Source organism: Macaca fascicularis, chromosome 6, assembly GCF_037993035.2.
Source record: "Macaca fascicularis isolate 582-1 chromosome 6, T2T-MFA8v1.1".
Taxonomy (NCBI): Eukaryota; Metazoa; Chordata; class Mammalia; order Primates; family Cercopithecidae; genus Macaca; species Macaca fascicularis.
Window position 1 is genome coordinate 17133476 of NC_088380.1, and position 13404 is coordinate 17146879.

Sequence of the window (13404 nt, forward strand, 5' to 3'; positions counted from 1 at the left end):
ACTTTGACACTGTGTTTTAGGGCCATAATATTAACATCAGAACCAGAACTCATATTTTCAACATCTTTCTTAGTATAAATGCTACAGTGGAAATGGAGGAATAATACACAAAAATATAGTTCTGAGGCTTTCTAATTTCATCATGATACAAATGATCTAAGACAACAGCAGTTCAGTAAAGGTTTTCAGAATAATTTCCTATCTTGCAATGAACACAGCTGGAGCAGTGTAAAGAAGTATACCCATCTAGATTATAAACAGTTCATATAAATGTTAAAATCACGTTTTTCTTAAATGTGTATTTGCTTCTTGACTAAAATTAGTGGCATGCTGGCATTTGCCACTTTTCTAAATGGAAGAAAGTTACATTTATTTCAAATATAAGAGTGAGATGCCTAAATATGTTGAATGTATTTGCCAATTACAAAACCTTATAAAAGTCTTCCTAATATTTTAAACTGGGGAGCAGGCAGTTTAAAAAAAAAAATCCCTTTTGAAGCTATGTAGGGTAAGAAAAAAAGGTATTTCAGAATGAGAATATTCAAGCATGGATTGATCTTCCAAAGTGAGCTTCAACTTCTTGAGCACTACTTTATTGCTTCAGATTAAAATACATGCTTAGTGTATGCTATTGCCATTGTGTGATTTTGCTCAGTACCTTCTACAGGAAGTGAGCAAAACTTTTCTACAGCTTTCAATTTTAACAAAATATATCCATGGTTCACATTTTAAATACTTCAGTCCACTTAGATTTTACAAACCACTCATTCTCAGTTCTTTCAGATGTTGGGGAAATAATGCTATTTATATTCTCATGGTAAAGGACATGTAGTCCTCTACTACACTGGATCAATCATAGATGAAGTGTATCTGCTACTTCATCTTTTAAAACCAGAAACAATGACCCCCACCACCACCAAAACATACATATACACAAACAAAAACCTTCAACATCCTTGTGTTTGTTTGAATTAATAGTTGTGAGAAAGTACCATTACTGTATTGTGTAAATGTGTAGTCACAGAGTCATATACAAACAATATTAAAATTCATACATAGTTAAAATGCTGCTGTCCCTAGAGAGCTGGCGTGTCTCCTCGATAGTGGTGATAGCACATTTTTCTACTCTACCAACTTCTTCCCCACACCCCTTTTAATTTGTAGTTATTAACATTTTATTCTAGATTTATTGTTCATACCATCACAGATTATCAGCCCTTGAGTTAACCTTCCTGTAAGGTTATCTAGGGATTTATATTATTTAATTACTTGGATTATTTAACTTTTTTTCTCCTCAGTGAAGAAATGGAAATGACCTTTAAACTTTTCTACTTTATAACCAAGAATATTATTTTAAAGAAAGAAGCATACACAGAAAAAAGAATACTGGTAACAACTATTTTATAAATATGTAACTGTATTTTTCTTCCTGTCCAGAAACTGTTATTGAATAAAATTCAGGTATATTCCTCCAAAACCCACACAGTTCAGAGATTTTCAAACACCAGGTTTCCATTTGTATTAAAATGGGCAAGATAATGAAGGCACAGGCTCACTTTGTATCAATAAAGGACATCAAACACAGTCATGAGGCACTAATGACATAAGCAATCACAAAAATGTTCAAAGTCTTCAGTAACTCTTCTCCCTTTAACATTTGGCAAAATTCAGTCTAGATATTTGAATACCTCAGAAAGAAAAAATAAATAAGAGTTGCTACATTAAAATGTCAGATTACTTATAATTAGTCTTTAGAAATATAAGGGATAAAATGAAAGGAGGAGAACACAGATTTCCTATATTCTTGGATTATCCTTCCCTTCTGAGGGTCTCAGATGTCTCTGTGCATCTGCCAGAATGCCAGCTGTACCTGAAGATTTAAGAGATTTTTGGTAGTTGCTGGCATGGTCCCTCAACACTGAAAGTTTATATCACAAAAACAAAATTAGCTTGGTGTGAGCTCTTTAGTCCTTTGTTAAAAACCATAAATCAGATGTGGTTATTTAAAAGTGATCTTAAAACGTTTAAAGGAAAATATATATACTCTATCTTCCCAGTAAGAAACAGATTTCATATTTATACTTAAATGGCAAATAAATATATTTTAAAGCCAAGCAAGTTCCTCTCCTCTATACAGACTAAGAAAACAGAGTTATTATGTCTTTATTGCTGATGATCACATCACTCATATCAATAACTAGTTTCACAATTTTAGGAGACTTTTTTCATGACATAATATAAAAGATACGGGTCTAACTTAAGTCTGAGCAGGCAGAATAGAGCTGTGCTCCCAACATCCCTATCACAAACATATGACAAATGAACAACAAAACAACTGAATCTGTTTATGTCACAACCATTGTCTATGTGATACACAACTGCTTGCTTTCTGTGGGTTAATGCCACCCACTGCAAGACTAGAGATGGCAGTCAGTGGAGCATGCTGCTTTACAAGTAAGCCTAAGTCTACAACTGCAGAAATAACATGGAAATATTTCAGTCTATCCAGAGTACTTAAATATACTTTAAAATTTTTTCCTAAGAAATTAATTTTGATAGTATTTCCCAAGTCCTTCAACTAAGATACCTTGATAATTTCGATCTTTTTTACATCAAAATCTATCAGTTAAAAAAAAAAAAAATTTCCAGGTATTAGGAATAAGGAAGCTGATAACGGCATGTATTCACAATTAATTGTTAATATTTTTCAATGAGTTACAATAAACTGTTTTGCATGCTTGAAAAACTGTAAAGAAAAAGAATATTTATAAGAGGATTTTAATAATTTGGTTTTTGTTTCTTTTTGCTTTAAAAACCCCTAATATTTATCTCTGACAACACAGTGGTGTGTATAAAGTTCATTTCCATGCTTATTACACAAAAATAACGATCAGAAATATCAATCTATCAGTGTCAGCTGATATATATCCAATTAATTCACTGCAGGAGGGAAAATAAAACAAATCTAAAGTAATCATTAAAGCTTATAGTTCAATTTTTTTCTTTTCCTTGTTTTTTTTTTTTTTCTTTGAAATTTTTTTGGTGTTTTTTGTGCTCTGTTGCAAGCTGATTCCTAGATTAATGGCCTCCAAGTAGATTTGAAAGGAAACCTGAAGACTTCTTATTTTGCTGTGCTTCTGCTTCCTGGTCTTGTGTAAGTCCCAATTCACTCTCAATTTGATCCAGCTCTGACTGGTCAAGTAGTTCAAAGTCATCACCTTCTTCAGTGTCTGTGTCCTCTTCTGGGATGGGGGCAGCCTGAGAAAGTGCTTGCTGCACCCCCTCTAACTGGTCTTTGATAGCTGCAGTCACTGCAGCTGTGATGACATCCCCAGCCAGGTTGCTCATCAAGTGAAAGGTTTGGTCACTGTTCAGAGGAAGGGTGAGACCAGCTGCTGATTGTGTCTCTTTGCTTGGTCTGTGACCACTGTCCAACTGTTCCTTCTTTCTCTTGAGCTCAGTGGGCAAACCAAGGCTTAATTCATCTTCATCATTCGTTCCCATGCCATTTTCTAGAGATGGGAAATCTGAGAGATCTCTAGAGAAAACTTCCTCACTAGGTCGGTCAAGATCTGTGAAATGGATAACAGAAGTTCAGACTTAAGCACCGTAACAAATTTCAAATAAAAGTGCTGTCTAAAGATCATCTATCTGACTTTAATCTGAACCCTCTGGCAACCTTGGCGTTCATCTAGCCTCCTGAGTCAACTTGAATCAATTTAACCACATACTGAACTCCTAATCCTGCAACACTCTTTCTCCACAGGGACACAAACACTACATATCCCTCTATATTTAGCTTTCCTCTTAAGCACAAAACAGTATATTTACTGACTTAACATTCACACTTGTCTGACATCAGCTTGAGGTTTTGACTAACGTTTAAGCATTTACTATAAAAATTCCCCATCCTGCTCCTAGGGTGGGAATTACCTTAAGCCAATGAGTATGCATATACATGAAATTAAAAATACTATAATAGGAAGTTTCCTTGGGTTTTGGTTAATATTATTCAGCCTCAGCATTTTCATACATGGAGATCTATTTCAGTGTCTGTAATCTGTGTTTGTTTTAAGCAATGGAAAGAAGATACTGCTCCTTCTATTCTATATAACCCAAGAGTTTATGGAAACATTTGGCTCTCTATAACTATAGCTGAAACTGACCATATAAAGATTTAGGACATTTGAAATCAGTGTCACAGTAGAAGGCTGATAGATTTTATTGTTTTTACCTTTCATATAAAATTCTTTTAATATAACAGTTAACTCCCTGCAACCGTGATTTGAAATCTTCAGTTAATGAAAAGCCTTTTATGTGTCTTGGATTATTACTGTCTTTTTTGCTGAATAAATCTGAGATGGGATCCTTAAGAACAGGGTACTTGTTATTCTTGTTCTTTAAAATATGACCTCAAATTGGAGGTTCTGAAAGCTTGTAGAGCTTGAATGACCTTCAGCAATGCTCTTGTTCTAATGTAAAGGTGAGGAAATTGAGACCCACAAAAATTATTTCACCTGTTCAAGGTCATAAAGTTAGGTAGTGACAAAGGCAAGACTCTACTTGGGTTTTCCACCTTCCAAACCTATCTTCTTTCAAACACTGCACAGCCTCCCTCCCTCCTTCCTTTAAAAACCGAAAATGTCTTTTTGGAACATAAGTATAAAATAGTTCATTCATTCTCCTCCTTTATAATCTGCTCATATGTTCAGTATATAGCCAAAACAAGGTAATCCAGTGAGACTAACAAAAGTTAAGTTACCGTACAAGCATTGACTCTCAATTTAAGTTATGGATATAATTTGCATTATAAAGAATACTGTGCTGTCTTGTTTTTAATTGTACTTATTATAAACAAAGAATATACCAGATAAAGAAAATGTGGTACACATACACCATGGAATACTATGCAGCCACAAAAAGGAATGAGATCATGTCCTTTGCAAGGACATGGATGGAGCTGGAAGCCATTATCCTCAGCAAACTAACACAGGAACAGAAAACCAAACACTGCCTGTTGTCACTTATAAGTGGGAACTGAATAATGAGAACACATAGACACAGTGGTAGGGAACAGCACACACTGGGGCCTGTCATAGGGTCAGGGGTGGGAGGAGGGAGAGCATCACAAAATAGCTAATTGATGCTGGGCTTAATACCTAGGTGATGGGATGCAAACCACCATGGCACATGTTGACCTATGTAACAGACCTGCACATCCTGCACATGTACCCCTGAACTTAAAAGTTGGAAATAAAAAATAATAAAAATAAAAAGCTGTTTTAACTTCGAAGACAAATGTGAGAAACTCCAGAGTCAGCTCTGGACTCAGGGAACTTGCCCTCCATACTTCAGCCCCTTTTAATGAGGACTAGGCCTAAATGTATAGGATTACCATCTATCTTTCTCTCCCACATTATCGCTTAGGACATTTCAAAGACATTTCAGAAGGTAATTTTTCTAATTTTTAATTATTTTGTTTTCAAAATTTCTGTCCAAAGGCAGATTTGGACATTGATTTAGATTTTTTTCTCATACTTTTTGAAAAACAGCTTTTGATAATCATGCACCAAAAAAACACACTTCTAAAGTGTACAATTCAGTGTTTTTTAGTATATTCACAAAGCTGTACAAGCATCACTAATTCTAGAACACTTTCATCACTCCAAAAATAAATGCATACCAATTAACAGTCACTCGCTATTCCCTCCTTCCATCAGTCCATAGCAGCCACTAACTTAACTTCCCTTTATTTAGACTTGCTTATTCTAGGCATTTCATATAAATGGAATTATACAGTAAGTGGCATTTTGTGTCTGGCTTCCTAGCATGTTTTCAAGGTTCATCCATGTTATAGCAAGTATCAGTACTTCATTTTTATAGCCAAGTAATATTCCACTGTATAGATATGGTGGTAACATGTTATTTACCCATTCAGTATTTGGCAGCAGTTAAATAGTTTTGTATGCACTCATAAAAATAAATGTGTCCAGAAATATTAGCATACCATCAGAAGTGTCTGTCTGTGGAGTGTATCCTTCTGAAAGGTTGAAGGTCCCATTATCAGTCCAGGATACCTCTGAGACGTCTGTGTCAGACACAGATAACTCTTTGGCAGCAACCGTGAGGCTAATCTGTATTAATATAAATAAATACCAGCGGCACATTTTAAACTGCTGAAGGGAATATTTTGAAAAATCCATACGAACCCCCAAAATGTCAGAGTAATAAAAACCAGATGGATATTTTTATTTTGAAATCATTCAGTCATCTTACAGAAATATGGGTTTATTAGGAAGATCATTCAGCTTTATATATGTAAATACATTTACAGTCAAACCACACAGGAACAAATTGAAAACTAAACAAAAAATACCTTAGGACAAAGAGCTGAAAAGTCTAATTCACTGTCATCTTTGTGACTTTTTTCTTTATCTGCTTCTGTTGAGAAAAAATTTGGAAGCTTTCAGTTTCCTAGCCAACTCAGATATAGTGCATTTATTTCATTATGTATTCTTACCCCACATTTCTCATATTCTCAAATACCTCCATATCATTAAATGTTTACACATAACAAGCTTCACATATTTGCAAAGGAAATGATCCACATTAGTGGTTCTCTTAATATTGTCCCTGAAACAGCAAAAGCATCCTCCCTGGGAACTTTTTAGAAATGCAGATTCTCAGGCCCTACCCTAGACCTACTGCATCAGAAACTCTGGGCTGGGGCCTAGCAACTCATCCTGTAATAAGCCCTCCACGTGACTCCGATACATTCTAGTTTTAGAACCTATAAGGTCTCAAGCCAAGTTAAAAAGTAAAAGATGATTATATTGGCTTTTCCTGTATTTTCTTTCCCTTCCCCTGTTTTTTCAATCCCTTCTTACACAACTTCCACACTCCTAGCACTGCTTGTGTAATTTTGTATTTGTGATAGTCCAACCCAAAATAAAACTAAGTAAATCATAAGTAGCACAATAAAAAGTGTTGCCTTTTCTTTCTCCCCTGACAGTGTGGATTAAAAAATCAATTTCTTTCATTGTATATTTGAGAAAAGAAGGAAAGCCTAAATAGGAAAAGGATATGTTTAACTTTGAGGGCGATTAGCTTCTATAATAATACTTAGTAAAAAGCTAAAAGTATCCTCAAATGTATTAAAGGAATTGCCTAAAAATAGCTTACTAATGTCTCATTTCATGCATAGAATCTAAAATATAAACTTTACCTACCAGATCTCTCACGTTTCTTCTGATTAATATATTCTCCAATTCCAAAATCCAGTTTCAGCAGAACTGACTTAATTTTACTGTATATTTTTTGTCCAATATCATTACATTTAAACAATGGACACAAAAATGCACACAGTACTGAAAGAAGAAAGAGGGTAGAAGTAAAATGCCTTTCCTTTCAAAAGGCTACATACATTTCAGTATTTCACAAAATACTACATTTTTTTACTGAAAAACTTAAGTTTTTTTTTTAAGGGAAATGCCTCTGTGAAATAAGTTCATAATTTCTATTCTTTTTCTGTAAGGTAAACATTTTCTACCACCACCCACACACACACACATGCATACCCACGCACACACAATGCTCACAGTCATTGTTTTCAGGTGCAATTAGATCAACTCTCTCCTTTCAATCCTTTTACTCTCAAAATTTATAGAAAAATTACATGCCTTCCAAACAACAGTCCTGGTTTAACTGTATTTATTCAATGCCATTTCACCATGGGAAAGTTATTAGCCTCTCATCAATAATATTAGGATAATAACCTTATTTCTTTGGGGTTGCTGTGAAGTATAAATGAGATCAATGCAAACCATCTGAATAATGCCTTGCCCAAATTATTCTTTCATTCCCCAGTCCTCTTCTCCTTTACCTGCTAAACAATGTAATGATGAGGCTAATGTTATATATGAGTTCTTTTGGGGAGAATGGATTTGAGCTCTGACCATTTGCCATTTGCATTATGCATTAAGAATATAAAAAGAAGCAAAGATTGCCACACTCTAAGTACTGTATTCCTAATATTTATTTCTTTGTTCTTTTTAGGAAGTATCCTATATTATATTTTTAAAATAGGAGCTACAAACTCAAATGTCTCTAGAGGCCAAGAAATTGTATGTAAATTTTAAAATCCATTGTAAGAAAAATTGGAAAATATGAGGGTATGTTAAGTGGAGAGTGCCTGCCCCATCGAAAGGTAGCAGTGCCAGATCATAGTTTTCAGGTAAAGGAGAAAATCCATACATTTTAATAACATTTTTGAGTGATCATTGATGTATAATAAAATACATGTATTTAAAGTGTACAATTTGATAAATTTTGACATGGATACAACTAAGAAGCCATCACCATAATCAAGATAATGAACATGTCTACCACCCCCAGAAGTTTTCTCATGTTTTTATTCATCCGTCCCTCCAGTCTCCTACCTCTTCTCCCTGTCCCCACCCACCTCATCCCCAGGCAACCACTGATCTGCTTTGTTACTAGATTGTTTGAATTTTCTAGGATAATATATAAATGGAATCATACTCTTTCATCTGGCTTCTTCTACTCCGTCTAATTATTTTGAGATTCATCTTTAGTGTTGTATGTATCAGTTTTTAGTGCTAAGTAGTAATCCATTATATGGATATACCACAGTTTGTTTACCCATTCATCCTATTGATGGATGTATGGATTATATTCTGCTTTTGGCTACTACAAATAAATCTGTTATGAACATTTGTGTCTTTGTACTTTCATTTCTCTTGGGTAAGTACCTAGTTGTGGGATGGCTTTGTCATGTAGTAGTTTTTAAGAAACTGCCAAACTGTTATCCAAAGTGATTTTAACATTCTACCTACCCCGCAACAGTATGTGAGAATTCCACTTCCTCTGCATCCCTCCTAATACTTGATATGGTCAGTATTTTTAATTTTAGCCATTCTGGTAGGGATGCAATGGTATTTCATTGTGGTTTTCATTATTTTTTTGAGCCAAAGAACATGCACGAAGGCAAAGGTGTTGGTGTGTTTTTGGGAGGTGGGGCATACAGCTTTATTTATAGTTTTACTGACAAAATTTAACATAAAATTATTAACTTATAATTCTGCCTTTTGCAGCTATTCTTCCAATTTTAAAATAGAGACATGGCTCTAGGAAAATGGAGAAACTTGTACAGCAGGAGAGTAAAGAATAATCAACTTGTATTATAGTTAAGAACTCATCCCCCTTCTTCAAACTACAGGTCTGTTGACCATAAAGTGATACCATATGCATCACAAAAATTAGCCACATGGTCTACTATACTTACACAGTAGATAGCTGAGTATAACCCCAGGAATGTAACTTCCCAAGATCGTAAAAAATGTGCACACACTACAGACCAGGAGACAAAACTGGAAATAACAGAAATAACATGGGATAGTTATACATAACACCAAGATATTTTGGAGCACAGGATACACACACAATTGTAAATCTATAAGTGACCAGTATAAGTGACCTATCCGGTTATTACAGATTTTTTTCCAAAGAGCATTGTTTTGCACTAAGGGCTGACTAATGACTGCTGCATTCAACCAGCCTTAGTCCATTTCAGCACTTGGTAATAATTATTTTGAGGACACAGGAGCTAATTTCTGGCACAGAGAGTGACAACTCCCATTACTCATGCCTGTGGCTATATTACTGCCAGGTGCAAGAGAACAAAAATCTATTATGTCCCCAGAAACAACTTCTACTTCACTCATTTAAGGAAATTAATGTGGCCTGATAACTACATCTGAAAGTTCAAACTACCACTATAAGCCCACTGAAATTCATAAAAACACAGCAAAACATGTTACAAAAATTAGAGGTATCTATACAAATCTAACGTAATTTACACAAATCTAATGTAATGTATAGCTGCTAAGCTGACAGGATAAATTTATGGCCATCACTATCATCTTTCCTAACCATATATACTGCTCAAATTGACCCCACTTCTAAGTCACTTAGAAACAAACTGCCATTTAAATGAAACTCCTACAGTGACATGTTTATTTTCCTTCTGTCATTTATGGTTAAAAAAATCTTGATTGTTTTAAGAAATTTAAAAACAATCAGAAAATATCCTTAATTCCCTTTAGGAACATCAAGGCAGAAAAATTTTCCCATAAAGTCTTCACCTGATTTTTCACACGCCAGTCTTAAACTGTCTTACATTTTTACATCATCTTTAAACAGTGATAGTAAATTAAACTGAAAAGCAAGCAAAGGAAATTCATTCAGGGAGTTTCTAAAAGACACAAGAGGAAGGAATACATACCTCTGACCAATAACTGATGATGATAAAGAGCAAAGGGGTCTAAATCTAAGTTTGATTTTGATTTTTCATTCTTTAGTACAGAGTTAATAAATTAACTAGTCAAAAGCAGATTAGATGAATTGCGGAACAAAACTAAGACCTGTTTCTAAAACAGCAAGGGCCCTGGAAAGAATTTGAAATTCTATAAATGAAATGGAAAGGCCATAAAGTCAAAGTAACAGATAAGCCAAGAAAAGTATTACTATATCGAGAATTTAGTTTTTCAAAGGGATTTCATATTATGCCCTACATTTGCAGCATCATCATTTTAAGCTAATTGACTTGGGGCACATTAATGCAACCCAGTGCAGAAGTTTGAAGTTTAGAATCTTCCAAAAATACATTTAATCACTTCAGTAAAATCAACATCAACAGTACATCATTCCCCAAATACAGGTATCGATGCTTTAAAAAAAAATAAAATAAAATAAAAAAGGCTTCAATGAATAAAAAAATGCATCCAAATGCAATACTGCCACTTTAATACACTCAAAAAGTCTCCAAGCATAGTTCTATTATTTAATACTATTGAAGTTATAATATTGCATACTATACAAGGTACAAAGACAGAGATTTTCAATGCTGACATTACTAGCTCTTCATTCTATCCACGGGTGGATATTCAAGAAACTTGAAAGCAACACTGGAATAGAAAAGGTCTATTGATGGTTCTGTACCTCACCCAAGCTATCAAGACAGTCGATCAGAATTAAAGCTGCCTCTACACATAAAATAATACAAATATGTGCGCCACTCCATGTAATCCCTTTCCAACCATGTAAGACACTTCCCCTCATGGGTTTTATCTTAATTGGAAAAATACTATTTTGTTTATATAATCACTACGTTTTTGCCAAAAGTTTTCTTTCTTAAATAAATAAATCATACAAGAATCTCCACTTTTTAGCTTGAAAATAAGATTCAGTTATCTTCAAAAGCACAGTCAAAGAACTATGTATTCATTTCATCTCCCTTGGACTTCAGCACCAGACTAAATACGATAACTGAAATTCTTAAGACTTTGTTTTCTCCCTAGTCTTGCTGATAAGACCAGTCACCATTCATTTTAGCTAATGAGCTAGATAAATATGTATAAAACGTAAAACCAATCCAATTTCAAAATGTGAGGCTGAGGATTATCTCGTGTTCACACACTCAGTTCTGAACCTTGCTGATGCCAGCTTTTATGGCATATGTTCTTAGTATATTACATTTAAAATTGGAGAAATCTGACAAGCTGATAAAATAGGTTAGTTCATTTGTTTCCAAGTAACTGAACATTTTAAAACATACTCCTTTACTGGAAAACTTGCCTTGCCAGGGCTCTGCTGTTTAAAAAGAGACATTTCTTGAAGAAATATGCTGAAATTCATCCATGATTCTGCAATACAGTGGCTAAGCCTGGGTCTTTCATCTGGTTTGGAATTGATAACTTCCCAGCTAAAGAGACAAAAAGAAAAAATATTACCGAACTTTAGGTGATTCGTTCAACATTTATGGCTTTGGCAAATATTTATTGAGCATCTACTGTTGGCCACGCCCTCCGGAAAAGCCCTGTGAATTCAGAAGTGAACTAACCAGACACTTGCTTCAGGAAACTCATGCCAAAAGAAACAATTAGCTATCTAATTGTCTATTTACAACCAGGGAAACACTAAGGGAGAACAGGGTGAGGCTTAGGGACGTCCTTAATGAAGAGTCATTTTTAAACTCAAATATGAGATGGATCAGCAGTTTAATCATAGGGTTCCAGATAGAACAACATGCAGTATATGCAGAGGCCCTGGAGTGGGAAGGAGCTTAAATGTGCTATCCTATTGAGTCTCAACATGGCTCCAGCAAAGTCAACCAGAAGAAGAACATGTGAAGCTGGAGAGGTAGGAGGAGACTGGTCATGGAAGGCCTTGTAGGAACTTGTTAGAGAAACCTTGGAATTAAGCATATAATATTAAGAATAAGCACCAACAATGTATTTTCAATAAATATACAAATTATATATACACACACACACACATATACATATACATACATACATACCATGTACCATGGTTGGAAAACTCTATAGAAAATTGTTAAAAGGATCTTACAATATCCTCTATTTTTCCAGAGTACATTTTCCTAGTCATCATCTAGAATGTGTTGAGTGTGATGCATGGGCCGGCAAAGAGCTTTCTCCCTGCCCTCATTTTCCACAGGAACCTCAGTGAGCTAAAAACTAGAAGCAATCACTCCAGGAAGAAGACACATGTAAATACACGTCATTCCCTAACATTACAATGACATAAAGCTTAATTCCTGCTCTTGCAATCCTAACTCATAAAAACATACCAGTTCAAACGATCCCTGTTAAGGATCCTCAAATTCATTCATTTAAGAGATTATTAAGAGATAAGTGCCTACCATGTTGAAGGCACTGCCACAGAGCTATGGATATGGCAATAACAAAAGCAGCTAAGTTTCTAGCAGAAGACAAGGATTGTTAGTGAACTGTTGTCTGAGCTATGGTAGAGTACTACGGTGAGGCTGATCTCTGGATTCAACTCCAGTAGCCCTGAGACAAGTCAAAACTACCTTCGCCCTTAGATGCTCAACTATACAGAAGCTTGTGTACATACAGATTCTGTGACTTTTAATGTATTTTGAATAGTAAAGCAATTTGTAAATTACAATTCCTTTTTATAAAAATAATTTTAATCCAAGTTTAAATGAGTGCAATAGCATTTTTTAAAAAGGGGAAGTATACCATTTTCCTTCCTCTTTGTTCTTTCAACCTCAACTAATGCTCTGAAGAGTCACTGAGCTACCAGTTGTCCTGGCTGATGTTATTCCTACAGGTAGATTTCCTGTCTGTCATAAGAAATGAACTTTTGGGCATGGTTTATGCATCTATTAACTCTACCCACTCTTGAATCACTGAGCAAATCTATTTTCACTGGGACCATATCTGGCACCAGGTTTGCATACCCCATGATTCCACATCTATTAAAATACTAAGTGCATAGCTAAGAAGCAGATATCTGTGGCAAAATCTTGCCAGGGCTCTGCTGTTTAAAAAGAGACAT

The 13404-nt window shown here is 34.9% G+C and overlaps 1 protein-coding gene across 3 annotated transcripts in view; it reads right to left on the bottom strand.

Moving 5' to 3' along the window:
* Window positions 1-1399: 1399 nt before the first annotated feature.
* The window catches only part of RETREG1 (reticulophagy regulator 1), a 150403-nt gene continuing 138398 nt past the window's right edge, over window positions 1400-13404 (bottom strand). For all 3 annotated transcript variants that reach the window (XM_073993172.1, XM_005556612.5, XM_005556613.5), the window contains 6 exons: window positions 11656-11782; window positions 9305-9389; window positions 7230-7367; window positions 6377-6441; window positions 6008-6134; window positions 1400-3572 (listed from right to left, as the gene is read on the bottom strand). In XM_073993172.1, coding sequence (XP_073849273.1) covers window positions 3079-3572; window positions 6008-6134; window positions 6377-6441; window positions 7230-7367; window positions 9305-9389; window positions 11656-11715 — 969 coding nt within the window. In that variant the 5' untranslated portion in view covers window positions 11716-11782 and the 3' untranslated portion in view covers window positions 1400-3078. The remainder of the gene's footprint in view (window positions 3573-6007; window positions 6135-6376; window positions 6442-7229; window positions 7368-9304; window positions 9390-11655; window positions 11783-13404) is intronic.